Source organism: Apteryx mantelli, chromosome 8 (assembly GCF_036417845.1).
Source record: "Apteryx mantelli isolate bAptMan1 chromosome 8, bAptMan1.hap1, whole genome shotgun sequence".
Lineage (NCBI taxonomy): Eukaryota > Metazoa > Chordata > Aves > Apterygiformes > Apterygidae > Apteryx > Apteryx mantelli.
In genome coordinates this window covers 30,471,465-30,490,427 of record NC_089985.1, presented here as the reverse complement: position 1 = coordinate 30,490,427, position 18,963 = coordinate 30,471,465, and the positions used below count along the sequence as shown (strand labels likewise).

The 18,963-nt window shown below is 55.1% G+C and overlaps 1 protein-coding gene across 6 annotated transcripts in view; it reads right to left on the bottom strand.

Moving 5' to 3' along the window:
• Positions 1 to 4,330: 4,330 nt before the first annotated feature.
• Positions 4,331 to 18,963, bottom strand: part of PTPRF (protein tyrosine phosphatase receptor type F) — a 398,429-nt gene continuing 383,796 nt past the window's right edge. For all 6 annotated transcript variants that reach the window (XM_067301063.1, XM_067301065.1, XM_067301066.1 and 3 more), the window contains 9 exons: positions 16,634 to 16,753; positions 15,419 to 15,573; positions 13,806 to 14,091; positions 11,453 to 11,631; positions 9,046 to 9,172; positions 8,051 to 8,176; positions 7,269 to 7,423; positions 6,632 to 6,767; positions 4,331 to 5,994 (listed from right to left, as the gene is read on the bottom strand). In XM_067301063.1, the coding sequence (XP_067157164.1) occupies positions 5,926 to 5,994; positions 6,632 to 6,767; positions 7,269 to 7,423; positions 8,051 to 8,176; positions 9,046 to 9,172; positions 11,453 to 11,631; positions 13,806 to 14,091; positions 15,419 to 15,573; positions 16,634 to 16,753 (1,353 nt within the window). In that variant the 3' untranslated portion in view covers positions 4,331 to 5,925. The remainder of the gene's footprint in view (positions 5,995 to 6,631; positions 6,768 to 7,268; positions 7,424 to 8,050; positions 8,177 to 9,045; positions 9,173 to 11,452; positions 11,632 to 13,805; positions 14,092 to 15,418; positions 15,574 to 16,633; positions 16,754 to 18,963) is intronic.

The window sequence follows — 18,963 nt, the reverse complement described above, 5'->3', positions numbered from 1 at the left end:
GAGCCTACACAAACTCTCTTGCTATGGATATCAGTGGAAAAAAATATAAATAAAAAACAGAGCACAAGAACACCTCACTGCCCATGACTTCACCTTCAACTATCACCATTTATCTATCTGCTGTCCCATCTCCCAAACTACTCATTTTCTGAGCGTCTGCCAGCCTTGCCCCTTACAAGACAGCTTACCTGAGTCTGCATTAGGGCTACCCAGTAAAACCAAGACATGGAAAATTTTCACTAAAAAAAAAAAATCCAAAACACAGCAACAAATACCCAGCTCCATTGTTCTGTGTGAATACAATCAGTGTGTGAAAGAGATTCCAGAGTTAAGAGGCCAAATGCCTCCCTATAGCCTCATCATGGGGACCATTCACTCACAATTTGAAGCACGATGTGGCATTGTGAAGTCAGGCTAATACCAAAGAAGATAGAGCAAAAATACCAGCCAGAATAAATTATTTCTGGCCAGGGAAAGATGAAAAAATGGAGATCAGGCATGACAGTGCCAGGCTCTGGGGACAGTCAGCATGGGTCATCCACTGGGAATACAACCCAAGCCATCATGCTGGCTCCAGCACAGAGTTTGGGTTAGTATCACTGCCTGTCGAGTGTATGTGATCAGCTTTTTTTTTTTTTTCCCCCTTCTTTTTTCCATGTGTTTTGCTATACAGAGACAAATGGAAATAAATGTTAATGAAATGAGCACTTTTAAACTCATACAGCTCTGTTCCCTTCGGGGTGGGGTGTGGAGGAAAGTGTGTGAGTGGGACTTCCCACAGAGCCAGCGGCCACAAGTGCAGCCCTCTAACCCAGCCGTACTCTTGGGGATCCTCCTGCAAGCTGAGGGACTTCTTCATGCCTTTCGGGGCCTCCTAGGCCTCTCTGTGCGCAGCGCCTTTCTTGGCTCTGAGGCCATCGCTATGCTTCGTCCATCGCTTCCACAATTTGAGCGCGCCTACATGGTGCCTACCTAGCGATAACCTTTCTGTGGGAGAACTGGGGCCAGTTGTGGTCATTCCCCATGCAGACCAAGCCAGTTAAGGACTAACAACTTATGCTGTTACTGCTGGGTCAGTGCTCAGCAAGTGACTCAGCCGTGTGGTGAAAGCCTTGTTGCAAGCTTGTGGTTGCAGTGCAAGCAGATGCTCACTGCCCACTTCCCTGCTGGCCTGCTTCCCAAAGTGCCCTGGTTAGTTTAGTGCCTTTCCTCCCCAACACAGTCACGTACAAGCTGGTGTGCGCTTGCCCATGCAGCCTTGCCATTGCAGGCGCTGGCAGTGACACAAGGCCAGCAGTGCTGGCACGTGCATGTGCGTACACGTTTGCACACGTGCTCTGCCTCGCAAGCACAGGAGCTCGCTTCGCCCCAGGAGCTGCATCCTCCACCAGCGCTGCCAAATAGCAGCAAGAGCGACAGGCTCCACCAGTCTTGGGTCACCCCAGGGCACAGGTTGGGGTATGAACCGGCCAGGCGAGGGAGAAGCACTGCTTCACATCTGGCACCTGCTCAGGCACCTGTCTGCCCTGGCAGGACATGCTACATGTGGCTGAGCTCCAGCAAAGGCAGCAAGGAGTCAGTAATGAGATGCCGTAATCAGGTTTTGGGGGGAAGCTCCTCAGGCTTTCTCTCCTGCCCATCAAGCACATGCTGGTCAGGGCAAATTTGGCTTCTTCCCGGGAATGTATATGCCCTGGGGACCCAGCTCAGTGCAAGTCTGCCCCTTGTGCTGGTCCTTCCCTTGCAGGCTTGTGCTGTTGGTAAATGCCGCTTTCCCCAGGAGCCTCCTCAGACCCGTGGGTTTGCATTTCATGCACAGGTAGGGCTCAGGCTGGCCTGCCTATGCATTTCAAACAGCTGTACAAAGCACGCCCTGGTGTGGGTTTCACACCTGAGCATACTCCGGTGCTGCTCTGCAGCTAGGGGCCAGACAATGGTGTTATCGCTGAGAAACAACTTTGCATGTGCGACTGGGCTTCCTTTCACAGAATGGCATTACTGTGGTGTCCCAGGAGGCTGGTATTATGGTGGTCTCATCCAGAACTCAGATTGCCCCCCAAATCTATCACCACCAACCCCTCCTTTTCCCGTAAAATCCACAAGCCACATCTGTAGCCACCCCAGCCTGGTCCTGCAGCCAGCACACCAGTTGGGAGGGAGTGGGCAGGTAAATGTGTTTCTAGCAGAGTGGCCATGGGCTCGGCATCACCCAAGGGGATTGCAGAGCTACATCCTGCCCCATCCTGGCATCCTGTGAGACTGTGGGAGTTCATACCTAGCTGTCACTAGTGCAGACAAGAAGGGCAGGTCCCAGAGGCCCTGGTCACCACTGGAATGGCTTGTGCAGAGTGTGGCCTGGGCAGAAAGTGGCTACTGGCTTCCTCCTGCTGTGAATGGACCCCTTTGGGAAGTGGAAGGCACCCAGAGAGGGGCACAGCTGCAAGCCAGGAGCCATCCCCTGGCCCTGTCCTGCTCCAGCTGTGCTGGGCTGCCGTGGCTGTGGGGAGCTTTTGCACAGCCCAAACACACTGGGGGTCACCCCAAGAGAGTACTGGTGCAAGCCTGGAGCTCTGGGCAGACTGGAGCCTGCTGCTGGGGAGAAGAGACACTTCCCTGCTTGCAAAGAAACCCAGGTCCCTCCTGCAGTGTGAGGCTCTGCGGCCCTGGGGCAGCCCCGCACAGTCACTGGGTGGCCTCTGGTAATGCTCACCCCAGCCTGAATCCCAAGGGAAAATGTCATTTAATGCAGCTGCGCCCAGGGAGCACCATGGGGTGCCCATGCCCTCGCAGGGTGTCCTGTTCGGGTAAGGCTGCAGGCTCTCGGCCTGCCCTGGTCCTTACGGATGGGGTCAGCCTTGCATCAGCTCCTCACCTCCGGGCTTGCACTGCCAGCAGCAGCCAGAGCTGGGGACCCACCCTCTCTTTCCAGAGCCAGGATGGGCTCTTGCACTGGCGTGAGCAGCAGGCTAATCTCTGCACATGGGATCCAGCCAGGACAGATCCAGCCTCCGGCCGCAACATGCCAGTGCGTAGCTGAAGCACAGCTGCCCTCTGCCCCAGGGGCACAGCTTCTTGCAGCAGTCACAGGACTGGGGCAGACTGCCTGCTCCCGTGAGAACCCCCACTGCTTGGTCAAAGTTAGGCAACAGAGACACCAGCCTTCCCCCATCCTGCTTCGCCTTGCAGCTAGATGCAGCCCTGGCTGAGACTGAGTCAGGGGAGCATCAATTCAGGCTGCTCGTGTCTCTCAGATGGGGGTGGAGGAGCTGAGAGCACACATCACTGCTAGAGGAGAGCGTGCAGACACATGTGCTCACACACACGTGGGCACATTTGCAGGCAGTGCCAGGCTGGCTGTATGCAGTACTCCATTGGCAGCCAGGCTCCAGGCCATTTGGGGCCAGGGAGCACACACCTGAGGCTTGGGAGCGCACACATTGCTCCCAGCTGCAAGAGTGCAGGCACAGGAACAGCTGTCCTGTTTCGGAAAAAGGATGGAGAGGAGGGGACCCCAGGACTAGTCCAGCTGGCGAGGTACAGGCAGAGGTTGGCCTGTGTATATCTGCTGGGTGAGGACCATGATGTCTGGAGCAAGGCCAAGATGACCTGGGCAACCACAGAGCCCAAAGTGTGGATAGCAAGGCTGCACGAAAGGAAGCCGGGTGCATCCTGGGCAGGACACTGATGTGGGTAACGCAGCTGGGAGGAGGTGCCTGGGGCTGAGGGCAGCTCTCTGCTGTGGCCAAGTGCATGCCAGCAGGTGGGCAGGAGGTGAACACATGCATGCATGAGGAGGCTTGTCACAGGGGGCCTCCAACTCCCTGGTGGCAGAGAGACCCTGCCTTCTGCAGGATGAAGCCAATGGAGGGAAATCCCTGCCATCTCCTCCAGTCACCTTCCTACATCCTTCTTCCATGCCTGCTGCTAAGTACTTGCATTTCTCTGCCTTTAATCCACAGGGAGGAGGGATGGGAAGAACCCAGAAGACCTGGGAAGGGAGTTTGCCTGTTTTCAACAGACTGCAGCAGCTCCCTGGGTTTCCTCCTGCTTTTGTCCTAGAAGGCCAACTGCCCTGACACTGGCCGTAGCTGGTCAGAAAGCCCCACTGGCTTGAGGATGGGCTGGACCCCAAACTGGGGGGCATGGGGTTTCTGCCAGAGGTGCAGAGCTGAGTCCTGTTGGATGAGATGCAGAGGGAGGTGTGGGGAACCCGTGGCTGTGATGTGCCTGCAGGAAAGGACTCCTCCAGCAACATGCTGGGGAACATGCCCATCACTGAGGGACTTCATGGCCTCTGCTTATTACTGAAGAAACAGACAGCAAAACCAGCTTGTATGAAACCCGATTATTCAAATTTATTAACATCAAGAATTATGCAATGATGCTGTAGATTTTTTTTTTATTAACAAATAGAAAACAGACTGTATACAACAGTGACCCCTACAGCACTATGCATCCACAAGGTAAAAATGAATGTGTCCTCCAACATTACCAACCCTGAATTGCTGATTTCAACGTAGCTTGGATTCTTAACATTCGGAATACATGTGATAATACAATTAGATACCCTTCCACCACCTTTATTCATAACTCAATGCACTCAGAAGAGAGCTGCTCACTCCCTGTCTTTAGTGCAAGTGTGATATAATAAGGAGTATTAATATATAGTACCATTAAATTAAGTCCAGTAGTCTTGCCACATTGGTTCATTAGAACGTCCTGAAGTAGCGGAAAGTACAATATTCTAATGACTTTTAACATTTGCAGGATAGCAGAAATTATAGATACACCCAACCTCTGAAAACATGTGTACTCCCCCTCCCCTTCCCTGCAGCACCCTGCTTTCCAAAGAGAGCCTGACAGCTCTGCTCTGGCATCAGCTGGGATTGTGCTCCTTGCCTTTGGAAAATGCTCCAATTCAGGTGACAGAACGGCGCCTGCACGCGCAGAACTGCAGGATTAACAAAAAGGGCCGTGTCTCACTGTTTTCACCCCATCCCCGGGGAAGCGTGGGACGCACTCGCTTCTCCTGCCCCCTCCCCAGCGAGACACGCAAAAAAAGGATCCAGAGCCAGGAGCCCAGGATTTCGGGTCTCTCACAAACAAGGCGATGAAAACTCACGTCATATCGGGATCTGCCAATACACACGGTCACTGGATTGGTTTAACACTCATTGTAATAGGACTGAACAGTTTCCAGCTGACAAACGGGACCGCTTCTCCAGTGATCCCACATGCCCTCCCAAACCTACTCAGGAAATAATGGGGGGAGGGAAAGGCTAAAAAAATAATTGGTAGCTTAACTCCAGTTCCATGAAATTTCATATTCTACAGAGGATTAAAAAGCAGCCTACAGGGAATGGAGCTGGGCAGGAACCACAAGCCAGCTGCTGCAAATTACCAAGGAAGCTGCACTAAAATGGGCAGAACCAGCAGTGACTGGGCTGAAATAAACACAGGGCAGTAAAAAATGTTAAAGCAAAAGGAAATTAAAAAAAAAAACCCAACTCCCAAAGGTTTGGTGGGTCCAGTTCTGCCTGGGCAAAACATTAAGACTTGCAAAAAAATAAAAAATAAAGAGAGGAGATTATAAAAACCACTAGTAACTATTTTACATGTTTAAAAAAAAGATCCCATTCCACCCACCTAAAGCCTCGCTGTGAAATGCAGTCGCGTGAGAGAGGGCGAGAGATGCACATGAGCAGAAATTCAGCCAGAGACTGGAAATGCTTTTGGAGTCGGATCCCCTCGTTTGGCGCTGGGGCGAAATTCCTAAATGCCGTGGTCAGAACAGGTTGGCGTGAAGGTCTACTGCCTCGGCAGCACCTCGATCTGTACAGAAAGACTGAGGAATGGGCGGCTCTGGCTCAGAGGAACCCGTCTCCACTCCTAGACATCCCCACCGCGACTGGAGGAAAGCACTAGTTACGTTGCATAGTGGTCAAAGCTGCCAAGATACTCCAGTGCCGCTCTGTAGCACAGCTGGTACTGGTCCTGCAAGGCAGCAAGGGGGGACACATGAGAAGCAGGGACTCAAGGACACCAGGCAGTGGTGTTTTCACACGCAGAGACCCACAGCTCCCCTCCCTCCTTCCACGGATCACCCCAGGGAGACCCATGTGCAGGGTGGCAAATACCCACAGTCTGCACCCAGCAGCAATGGGGCCAGGCACACTGGACTGAATTAAACAGGGCAGAGGCTGGGCATGGCTCAGCATTAAACAGAGCATGATTCAGCTTCCAGTGGAAACTGGCTCTGCTCAGCTCCAGGTTTTACACAGTTCAGGGCTCAGGCTGGTCTTCAGCACTGTCCCTTTACACGTGATCCCTTGGGGACCTTTAGTCCTCCTGTCACCTGCAGGTATCTGGCCAAAAGCTGCATGGTCACAGGGAACGGGGGGTTCTGGGTCTCACGGGACCCTGGGTGGTGAGCTGCAAGGACCAGTGATCCTGGGAGGTGAGGAAGCAGGCTTTGCCCCAAGTCCAGCTCTATTGGCCCTGGAGCCCTCATGGGAAGGGGGCTTTGGGACATGTATCTAGCAGCCTAGCTGGCCAGGGAGCTCCAGGCTGCTAGTCTGACTCCCTGGGCAAGACCTGCTCCCAGTGGCCACAGGGAGGCAGGGGCACTCACCTCTGTCTGCACCATGGCTGGCCGCTGCGTCCGCAAGGTCTTCACTGTCTGGAACATGTCAACTACCCCCTCGTAGCGCATCCGTTCCAGCACAATGCTCAGTGTGATGAACACACCTGTGCGCCCGACCCCAGCACTGCATGGAGGGAGCAAGAGGTGTCATTAGAGACCCACCAGCTCCAGCAAGGGTCTGCAGAAGTCCCTTCCCTGCATTGCTAGTAGGAGCAGCACAGGTGTCCCCAGCTTGCGGAGCACAGGGAACCTGCTCAGTGGGGCCAGGAGAGACCAGAGGGATATCGCCAGCCAGAGATGCCCTCCTAGCCCCATGGGAACCATTGATTCTACCTTGCCTCTGGATCTAGCCATCACTGCACCCTGTCCTGTGCAAGGACTCTTCCCAGGAGGTATGAACCAGTGCCACTAGGGCACTGGGTTAATCTAACCACCCTGCAGAAAGGCTGTCAAGGGGCTCCATGGATGCTGCCGCCTCCTCATCCCACTGGCCTCTTGCCAGTGGTGTGCAGGGGCAACACAAGGTGTGGAGGAGCTGGCAGCTGCTGGGGTGAGCATGGGTGAGGACACCTCTGTGGGCTCTGACCAGGGTGGAGGTGGGTGCTGACCTGTCCCCCCCACTCACCTGCAGTGCACCGTGATGGGCCCATCCTGCCCAAACTGCTCCTTGGTCTTGTGCACCTGCCCAATGAAGTCGATGAAGCCCTCTCCTGTCTTTGGCACTCCCTGCTCAGGCCAGTCTGTGAACTGGAACTGGCGGATGGTCCGCGACTGGCCGTCCTGCGGGGACAGGGGCGTTACACACGAACTGGGGGGTAGACAGAAAAAGGGTCTGATCTTGCTCCCCTCAAAGCTGGTGCTGCTGACCTGCTTCCAGACTCCCTGACCCAGGCCAGGCGGGAAGGTGGACAAGCCACAGGTGAGCCCAGGCAAATCTTGCACCCTCACTGCTCCTGGGTGGCTGAGCTGAGCAGGACCTTTGGGCACCCACAGGGTCCGTTGGGTCACCGTCTTGGTCCCGTTTGGGGCCCAGCTCCACCACAGGACAGTGTCTGCTGTCACTCAAGGGTCCTGTGCCTGGTCAGATGCTGCACACAGACTCCAGTTGCTGGAGAGTCAGTGTTAAACAGCTGCCCATATGTGTGTCACACAGGCAAGGCAGGGTCTGATGCTGATAGGGATCAGTGAGCGGCTCCCTGAGCATGACACAGCCAGCAAGAAAGGAACTTGTGGTGAGAAGGGCAGCAGGGGCTAGGCAGCAGCTCCGGTTGTCTGCAGCGCTAGACACCGCATTGCTTTCTGGTCGCTCCAGGAGCTGCTGCACACTCCCCTTGCTGGCTGGGGCATGCAGAGGTGAGGCAGAAACGCTGGAGGCAGGTGAGCCAGGGAGCCAGAAGCTGCACTCACCCTGGCATCTGTGACCTTGAACTCCCGGAGGATGTACTGTGGCATGTTGTACTCTGCCATGGGATCCACCACGAAGTACTGGTATCGGGCAGAGCGCTCTGCGGGCCAGTACTGATGGCACTTCTCCTGTGGGTGAGGAGCATGGTGAGACGTTAGCACCGACAAGCTGTCTCTCCTCCCCCCTGCTCTCTGGGAGCATATGTGGCCGCAGGGCAGCAGGATCTGCCATGGGACACCGGTGCTGGCAGCAGTCTGCAGTGGCTATCCATGCAGGGCAGGCTCCTCCAGGCATGCACACCCTACCATGCACACTGGCCCATCGCTCCCTGGAGGGATGCGGGGCTCAGCCCTGGTTCTCTGTTCCTTGCTCTGTTCAGAGTCTTGTCTCTGAAGTCAGCAGCGAGAGCTGGCTCTCGCAACCCAGCTGTGGCACGCGGTGGTCTGCACAGCAGTGATGCTGCCATATGCAGTGGGTGCTAGCTGAGAGGCCAGGGCAGAGGGGGGCAGGAGTGACCCATGTGCACAGGATGACCCAGAGCACACTGTGTGCTATCAGATGGGAGCTACCAGGCAGGCGGGGTGCTGGCAGAGCACCCAGGCCAGGCAGGGTACTGCCCACCTTGCTGTGCCAGCAGGGCTGGGCTCAGCACTACCCCCCATGAGGCTTCCCTGTCCTGTGCGATCCCACCTGGCACGTCCCTTGCTGCTGGCAAGAGCTGTCGATTCTGCACAGCCAGGGGTCTGAGCCTCCCCACATCGCCAGGAGCACAGAAACGCTCCCCCTCTTTGGGAGATGAAGAACCAGGGCCTCTCTCCAGCCCCAGGGGGGACAGGAGCAGAGGGGATCCCCTCTTGTGGGCTGCATGTCTCGGAGCTGCTCTCAGCTGCTAGGACACTGACAGGAAGCCAGCCTGGAAGGGCCCGTGCTGGGGACAGACTGCAGACACACGGACAGCACCCACACAGCCCCCCTCTCCCCTGTGCGTGATTCATACCCGGCCCATCTCGCGCAGCTTTGTCAACATCACCACGATGGTGGAGTTGTGCTCCCAGAGCATCCGCCAGAAATCCTCCGTGGTCTCCGCCAGCGGTCCTTGTGTGGCGATGTAGGCCTTCTGCTGCCTGCGACAAACAAGACGGTGCTCAGACCAGCTCTGGGAGATGGCCAACAGCCTGTCTTTGGGGCTGGCCTGCCTGGAGAGCTGCAGGTGGGTGGCTCTGTGCAGCGGGGAGGCAGGGCTGACAATGTGGCCGCAGGAGACGAGTGTCTAGGGCCGGACCACGGACTCTGTGCAAGGGATGGACCTGCCCAGCATGTGTCCTTTGAGTGCTCACCACAGACACAGTGGGCACAATCTGGCACAGGATCCAGTAAGGCTGCCAGACCTTGCTGGGGTGACAGTGTCACCAGCCCAGCCAGTCACCCAGTGCTGGAAGATGGCATGGCCAGTTCCCCTGAGGGAATGCTGGCGGGTGCCGGCAGCCCCTGGGAATGACCTGTCTCTCCTAAAGCTTCGCTCTAAAACACCGAGGCTGCCGCCTGTCCCTGCTGGCCCAGGGACCTGCTCTCCCACCAGTTTGGGTTAGTGGCACCGAGGATGTGGGTGGCACTGCCTGGGAGCAGGGAAAAAGAGATGAAGTGGGGCATGGCTGGAGCAGATTAAAGGTTACTCCGAGAGGGGCCAGGGGCAGTGTGCGGGTTCCCCGGCTGGCTGGCGCTCCGCTTGGCATGTGGCCGGCTGCGAGAGCAGGGCTCTGGCGCAGCATGCCGGGCTGCAGCCACGGGCCCGCTTCACCACTGCGGGGCGCCGGAGCCCGCACGATGAGGGGCGGCATCCGCAAATCTTGCATTTCATCTTTCCACTGGTGCTAAAAATTAATGAACGTGCTGCAGGACAGCTGTAACGTGCGGGATGAAGACAGGGGCTGCTTCAAGTTGGATTTATAAGACATGATAAAAAGCAGGGAGTGGAGGTGCACCAAGAAACAAAAGAGCTAATAAAGATGCAGCATCAGTGATGTCTGCAGGACCTAGGGCCAGCTGATCTCTTTAGATAACACTGAGGAAGATTGCTCGGTTCAGAGGAAAGGACAGGAAGAGATAACAGAACTCTTTGGGGATGGGATAGGTAGCACATGAAATGTTACCACCTGCCGTGCTGGCAGCCCTTCCTCCGTAGCATCGCCAAACAGCAAAACCAGCATCGCTCTTAATCACGGATTAAGACACGACACGGAGGCTGCAGCCCGCCTGCCAGACACCAGGCTGCCCAGGGCGGGTAGCCATGCTAATGATGCAGTGCTGCATGGCTCGCAGCCACCTGGGCAGGAAGGAGCGGAGACTGCTCCGTGACAGCTCTTCCCCAGCCCCTTCGTCCTTCCCCATTACACTGTCCCACCCTGGGAGCCTGCCTTGCTGCCACCTTGCCGTGTTGAGATGCTCTGAGATGCTTACAGGGCAGCTCCCCTGCTGCTCCTGTCCGCTCTAGCCTCCACGTAGTCCTTCCCTCTGGAAACCCTTCTTGGGCTGGAGCAGGGAAGGAGGCAAAGAGCCACTAACCTGGATGCACCGACATCTGTTCCCTTTGGCAATGCCTTTTGCTGCTGGGAGGTCACCAGCCCATGAGCAGCGTTTGGGCAGAGCCATGCTGGAGTGGGTGACCCTACTGTGATGGTGCACAGAGAATCACAGGCACAAGCCCTGTATGTGCGCTGTCAGGATTCGGTGGCTGGTCTGGATTACTGCCCAGGGAACAAGCTGGGAAGATGTGGCCACTGGGTTGTTTCCCTGCATTCTCCTCTCCTGGCACTTGGCATTCAAGAATGTGATGCCAGCAGTTAGACAGAGAAACCGTAAGTATTATTCTCCTGCAAGATCTCAATTCTTGCTGTTTAAAAGGTATCTTGGGGAGCAGAACCTGGTGATGGGCTTCCCAGTGTCCAACACCAGCTCTGCCTGAAGATCCACAGAAGCCACAAAATCAAGATGTGGGACAAGGAGCCTTGGGCTTCTGCTGCAAGCACAGCTTCCCTCTCTAGTTGGTAGTGAAGGGGGGCAGGTTTATACCAGACGCCACAGATGCAAAATGCATGTCAGGGATATCTAGCAGAAGGTCCTGTAAACCACTGCAGGAGCCAGCACAGTCTCCTGCTTCAGCCATGTGGGCATCTGTCTGCCCTGACACAAGCAAGCCTGGCAGCTCTCACTTGCTAGCAGTCTTCACACATGGTAACTAGCACTGGAGCTTCTGAAAGGATGAAGATAGATAGAATGCAGCAAAGTGATCCCCAACACATTTCCAGGCTGTCAGGGCCAGTCCTCAGCAAAGAGGAGCAGGCAACTCTGCCCAGGTTCCCAAGCAGGCAGGAAGGGCTGGCCCAGGCACCTAAGGTGGCCCTTACCTGTATCCATCTATGAAGCTGGCATTGATGTAATCAGAGCCCTCGACACCCCGGATGGGCTGCAGACAGACTCTTGTCAGCTCGTATGGCATGATGTTCACGAGGCGGTTCTTGAATTTGTTGCATGGGAGGTTGGCACTGATGAAACGTGAGGTATGTGCTTTAGAGTTGGCCAGCAGCTGAAAGCAGAGGAGACCAGTCAGAATCCAGGTTGGGGACGCAGCAACCAGGGGGTGAAATTGGAGCTCTGGACACAGGGGGAGCAGGGCAGGCAGGAGGTGCCTGGGGTGGTGGGGCCGTGCTCTCTGCTCTTGCGGAGGGACAGCCCCGGAGGAGCAGGTCTTTCCGAGCCAGATGGAGGGCTCTGCCATCATGTTACAAGGAGGCAGGCTGCACCTGCCTGCTCCATTTCATACCAAATCAGTCCGTTTTTCAGTAACGTGTCAGCCCCTCTGCCGTGGACCATCCCACACCTAGCTGTGGCATGGTCTTGTTGCTGGCTTTCAAGGCACAGCCGCAGGCGCCAGCAGCTCCCCTCCAGGAGCATCACAGGGGAGTTGCCTGCACTGACAGGCTGGTGCAGCCCCAAAGCACATCAGAGACCCACACCAGCTCTCTGACCCACAGAGGACCATGACATGAAGCTGTGCACCGTGCTGAACGAGGGACACAGGCTCAGTCCCGTCAGGGAAGGAAGGCTTTCCATCCCCCAACAAAGTCATGCTATTTACTTCTCACCCCAGAAGAGCCCAAGAAAAATGTGAAACTTGTGACATTTTTAGGCAACAAAGATCTATTTTGGGTTACTGTGAGACATTTTATGGTTCTCTTCGAGCCCTGCAAGCTGGAGTCATGGTAAATGTGTTACCTAGATTTGCTGGCAGAAACATTCAAACAAAAGTTGCTCCTTTTTCTTTCTTTCTTTCTTTTTTTTTTAATCAAAGGACTCTCTCCAGCATCTCTTGAGCTGCTGTTCTCGCTGTGTGTGGCAGCTGGTCCTTGGCAGAGGCTCACTGTGGGAGGACTGGGTTGCTCTCTGGGGAGCGATGCAGCCATGCGAGACCCTCCCGTATCCCGCTCTCCCAGGGTTTCCTATGCAGTATGTATGGGGGCACTGCCAGGGTGCAGAAGGGGCCAAGTTTTATTACTGTTCCAAAGTTCGTTCTTTTTTAGAACAGAGTCGCCAAAGTTGAACCTAATTCTGTGGGTCCCTTGAGGTGTTTCTCAGGGAAGGTGTCACCATGAGACACAAATGCAGCACACTGGGTTCTGCCACCGTAAGTGTGACACGTAAACCTCCCTCTCTTTCTTTCATACGCACACACACACACAAAAGGAGGAGATGCTGGATTAAAGAATTTTCACCTCAGAGCCCAGGAGGTGAGCCTTGCAGACGTATGAATACCCACCTGTCCTCTCCCCATCCAATACCTTCCTTCCTACACATGCACAACTCTGTGAATTTTTCTGCTCTTTTGAGAGAAGTAGCTCCCTTGCTCTGTGGAGATACTTCTACTGTCCCAAGCCCTGGGCACCAGCAGCTCTGGTGACTGCAGGACAAAGTTGCTCTATCTTTCTCAGTTTATTCAGAAAGTCAATATTTTGCTTCTCTTGCTCCTTTATCAGTTGGTGGGAATTCCCAGGGTGAAGCTGTATTGCTGCAGTTCATTTTGAGGCCTGCATGCTTTGCTGCCTCCCTGCATGAACTATATTCCCTCGCATGAGTTCACTGGACTAATGCACCTCGTCTGAGAACATGGGCGCTTACCAGAGTTTTCCATCTCCAAGGTTGTAATAAATACATGCAATGGGTGGTCACGGACAAACATAGCAAAATGGGGGCCTAGCTTTTTAAAAACAGTATGCCTTAAAACATTGCCTTCACCAATTCTAGACACTGAGGCTTGGTGTCTAGATGGTTAAAGGATAACAGAGCTCAGCATTGAAGAAATGAGACTATAAACGTCTCACATATTTAAATTGGAGCCGTTTCCAGACAAGTTGTTCACAGTAACATCAATTATCACTAACACGGTCTGCATCTGATTTCAGATGCAGCTCCTGCCGCACAGTGAACCTAGAGCTCAATGTGCTGCTGCGAACTGCGCATCCATCTGCCTTTTATATTCTCCCCAGAAACTGCCAATCTGGGAGGGACCATGGCCAACACAAGCTTTACAATTCAAATGTATTTTAAATCATTGCCTACCTGGTTTAGAAACGTACAAATGAGTAACTGTGTATGCAATAATCCATGGCTCTTCTTTCCCATCCCCTGGGTAAGCCACTCAGTGAGGCTATGTGAGCAGGGACACGGCCCCGGGGAAAAGGGTGCTAGGGCTCTGCCACCAACCTTGAACTCCAGCTCCATCGCAGTAACGCTCTCGCCTGGAGGGACCTGGGTCAGCTTCTGGATGTGAGCAAAGAGGTTGCGTGCAGGCACCTCGGTATTACCACATGTTGCTGCCTCCAGCAAGGCCTCGTGGATGAAGATGTATTGGTCCTCTGTCTGCACCATGTAGTTGCGCTGCGAGCGCATGCATGTCACGTGGCCGTAGATGTCCACTGTTTTCTCATGCTTCATCCGCTCCAGCATGGCATCAATGACAATGAAGCAACCAGTTCGGCCCACGCCGGCACTGTGGGAACAAAGCACAGGGCCTGAAGTGATGCTGCCTCCTGCAGACACCACGCCAGCTCCGCTGCCACTTAAGAGAGCACCTGGACCCCAGAGTGCACAAAAGCAGAGCAAAGGGTGCTCCCCGCACTAAAGGCAGATGAGCTGAGCAGCAAACGAGAGGTGGCAGGAGGAGGGAGACAGGTATGGGAGAGTGCGGGAGGCAACTCAGCCCTTCTGTTGTTTCCCTTCTACTGGTGGAGCAGAAAGGACATGGTGTCACTCTGCCGGTCCAGGCAGTGGCTGGCAGCACCTCCACAGGGGAAGGAGAAATGTGTTTAGCACACGGGAGAGCGACAGTGTACATGTGCAAGGAGTCAGAAGACCTGGAATCCAGGCTGGGCCCTGGTACCAGTGAAGTCCACAATTTCAAGCCTGCTTGTTCCCTAATCTCAGACACTGTTTCCTAACCCAGAAAACAAGAGCCAACTCTAGAGAGAACAGTCGAAAGGGGAGGGAGGTCATGCATTTCTCCACTAAGCATTTTGCTCAAGCACTAGACACCTTTCTGTGTCTGTCGGAAAAGCAGTAGCAATCCTCAAACTGCTCAGCCCCAGAGCACCCCCAAAACAACAGATATGCTGCCTTGACATGTAACACAGGGAGAAATATGAAGATGGACATTTCCTCATTTATGGTGCAAGACAGATCCTTAACAGGGCTTTAATACAGCTTGTTTGTGTGTTAATTATACCTCACTCCCATCTGAAACGGAGCATGAAAGAAGAGTATTAAACACTGCTGCTAAGGCGTATGCTGGAACAGCAATGATGGAGTGGTTTGCTTAGTAATAGTCCCCACTTGACTGGTATAAATAAATCTCAGGCCAGATAAGATGCTGAACCTTAGCAGACTAATATTTTTGCTGAAAGAGCCCCCTTTCTACCCTGCTGAAGAATTCTACTGTAAATACTATGCATAAACATTTGCATAAGTAGCTGCACGCATGTCTGTCCATGCTGTACCTCTGAAAAGTACCATACACTTATGCTGAGCACATTCACATTATTTTTGAACTCTGCTTGCTCTTTTGCAAGAAAAAGCGTGTTCTGAGGCTCTCTGTAGAGTAGCACTGTTTAATCTGATAGAGCAGCAGCAATACAAATTTCACCACTGTGTTGCTGCCACTAGCTACTGACCTGTTCCCCGACCAAGTATGCAGCGAGGGTTATGCTGCCGTGTAACCTTCCCTGCAGGAACAAGAGTCACCGCTTTTAGCTGGACAACTCAAGACTCCTGTAGCCAGAAGGCATGTGCCCAGGTGCAGTTTTGCAAACACACAGACCTACCTGCAATGGACAACCATGGGTCCAGCATCTGGTGGGTTACAGGCCTTGACCCGTCGCAGGAAAGCTAGGATGGGGGTAGGGTATTCTGGTACCCCGTGGTCTGGCCAAGCCATGAACTGGAACTGTCGCAGTTCTCGCTTCTCGCTGGAGCCATTCTGGTGAAGAAAGTTCAAGAGGAGTTTAGAGTGCACATAGAGGGCTTTTGCCACTGAAAATTTGCAGGCCGAGTACAGGCTCCTTGCAAGGCCTCCATACCCATGGATGCTCCATGGAAAAGGCCAGGTGATGAAGCTGTGGAAAGCCAGCTGATGCTGACAGCAGAGCAGCTCTGCAGGACTGGAGCAGCCTAGCGGGAAGGGGGAATGACTCCAACCTCACAGCATGGGGTCACTGCCCTTGCACTCACCACATGCTCAGGGAAAAATGGGCACTGGCCACAGAAGGGCCACAGCAGCAAGTTTGCTCTCTGCTCCTCCAAATCACAGGGTCTCTACAGGATGGCTGGATCAGTCCCGCATCCACAGCGGTTGTCCTTCTTCTGTCTCAGCGTAGTTGAGTGATGTATTGCAGCTACGTGGTAGGGCTGGCTGGGTGACCGCTGGGGGCAAGATGCCTTCCCGGGGCGTGAGTGGGTCCCCACCACGGCCCTGCTGTGCTGTCAGCCATCATGGCCCAGACTCAGTTATGCACAGAAGCAGCCTGCTGCAAACCCTGTTTGCATTGCTGCGACACGCTGCTGCTAGCACTGCCTCCTGGGATTTCCAACCACTAATGAGGTGTGCAGCAGGCAGGAGAGAAGGGCACGCACGTCAGCACGGCCCCTCCATTTGCATTATTAGCGACAGGAGTGCTAAAAATTCCCTGCTTCCTATATTGTCTCTCTAATGGGAGGACAGCTGTTACAAGTACACTCGCCAGAGGCAAGCACGGCCTCTGCTCTGTGGCCCCATCGCAGGGTCTGCATGCATACAGGAGAGCATCAGGTCTCCTGGCCAAAATCCAGCAGCAGTCGGATGCACAACCGGCAGCTGATCTCTCACTGCAGCCCAGCTGTGAGAAATGGCCTGTGTGTGGGCTAGCCACACAGCCGGCTGGGCAGGCACAGCGGGCTTCCCCTGCATGGCACCCCACAGCATCTGGCAGTGGCAGAAGGGCCCAGCCACCGCACCGCCTGTGCGCTACCTGCAGCACAAACAGCCTGAGCCAGCGCCATACCTTGTACAGTGCAAAGGTCCGGACGGTGTAGGTCGCCAGCTCGACTGTGTCCAGCAGAGTGACCTGGATCATCCCATAGGTTTCTGTACCCCGGCTCGGCCAGTACTGGTCACACTTTACCTAGGGGGAGGAGAGGAGGAAGAGTCAGTGCTGGGCTGCTGGCTAGGGCATCTGGGGTGAGGAACAGGGCTCTGCCTTCCAGAGGGTAACAGTAGAAAGGACTCACTGTGCAAGAGATCCTAAGCACTGGGATTTCCTTTTTCCTGAATGTCACAATCTGCAGCAGTGGCAGGACACCCTGGGCACCTTTCCTAAGATCCACATTCAAAGAGGGGATTTAGCTTCTGCAGACAGTGGCAGGAGGTGGCAAAGGGGGTCAGGCCACCAGGCACAGCAGCAGCAAGAGCACTACCAGGTGCAAAGAGAGCATGCAGCACCAGCAGAGATTTGTGCCTGTTGTAATTTTTGTCTTCTGTCTCCTGTAGGGAAATATCAGGGTCTTTGGGGCTGTACTTGCAGTATCCCTCCCAGCCTGAGCTGCCTCCAATTGAGAGCAGGCCAGTGGCACCGGGCTGCAGGGCCGGTGGGAGGAGAGCTGGTGAAGCACTGCCGGAAAAGCGGTGGTTTGTCTGGGAAAGGCTCTCCTCGAAGGGCTGCCGAGGCAAGGCAGAGATGTAGCCTATGTCCCCACCAGGCCCCTGCTCTCCCAGCCCAAGGTCTTTGACCCGCAGCACTGAGCTGAGACAGGGACACGGCTCTGGATCCAGTGTGGTGGGGCATAGAGAAGGCACAACCTTCCCCCAGCAACGCCCCCAGCCCCATGGTGGGCCCTGCCAGCCTGTCCCCCGGACAGCAAGCCACCCTGATGAGAGATGGGATCCAGCCCACAGCCAGGCCTCCAGCCTGGGCGCTGCACCCTCTGGGCTGAGCCCTGCCGCCCTTCTCGCACCGCCACAAGATCGAGTGCACTGTGCACCCTCCAGAAATGCCGGCCTGCCCTTCTGGCAGGCACTGCCTCCCTTGAAATCCAAATCTCCTATCTGCTTCAAAAATTGCTCCACAGCAAGGCACAGATGCGAACTCAGACACAGCCAGGACTTCTTTTCCCCCTGCGAGAAGACTCAGCCCAAGGCAAAACCATCCCTTAAACTGCTTCCTAGGGGCAGCGTGTACTGCCCCATTACAGACACCGTTGCTCCCTCGAGACCACCAACCCTGCCAAAACGTGCCTCTCCCCCTCCCACCCCATAGACCAAAAGCCTGGGCAGTCTGAGCTACCGGTCACAGCTCCTGCTGCAAGCTGGGTGCAGCGCCCTACGCTGGGCCAGGGCCCCAACCTGCTGCCCCCTTCATCTCCCCACCAACCCCTCCCTGCTCGCCTGCCCATGCCCTCCTCCTCCTCGGCTATTCGCAGCTCTGCATTTACAAACTACTCCTCCAGTTTCGCTGTCACCAGCCTGAGCTCCCTCTTTAATTTGGCACCCTGAGCTCCCTGTTTACCTTGGCGCCCGGCTCCCCTGCCCCGCGGAGCCACAGCGCCTGGCTGACAGCAGAAAGACTTCATTCCCACCCAAGTGCACACCACCGAAAATGGTTTCCCGCCCTAGGAGAGAGGAGTGAATGGAAGATCATCTGTGCTTGTCAAGGAATAGTAAACTTAATTATTAGCCGAGCGTGTTTACAGGGGAATGTGTGGGATGGGAAACAACAGGCTTAATTAGAAATCAATGGAGTTCTGCCTTTTAATTGAAGGCGCTTTTGGCAGGGTGGGGTTGGTAAGAGCAAAGAGCCCAACTCCAGCACTCAAGCTGCTGCTGTGCCGCATCCCCGGGTCACAGGGGATGCAGCTGCCCCTACCTTTTTGGGTCTGGGCTCACTAAGTGGTCCTGTGGTGGAAGTGCCCGCAGCAAGGCTGCCTGACGGTGCTGCAGGAGTCGGGGTGGTCTCCAGCCCCCCCAGCCCTGTGCGGGGCAGGACTCGGAGCAGCGCTTCTCCCCCTGCTCCGGGGCGACCTGCTCTTCCAGCCGCTCTGCAGGCCTGGAGCTGTGCTCACAGCCAGCGTGCTCACGGCGTGCCGGGCCCTGCACAAATCTCACAAGATTTCTCCTCCTTGCTCGGCTCGGAGCAGCACATTATTTTAAGATGACTGGCTGCAGAATGAACAACTCTGAGGTCGCAAACCTTATTTCACAGCTAAACCGATCCAGTCCTCGCAAGCGGGCGGCAGCTACCGCCGGCATCTGCAGCCACCTAAGCTCGCCTCTCCCGCCCCGGGGATGACGTGATCCCTCTCTAAAGGAGGCGAGAGGAGGGACAGAACTGCATCCTGC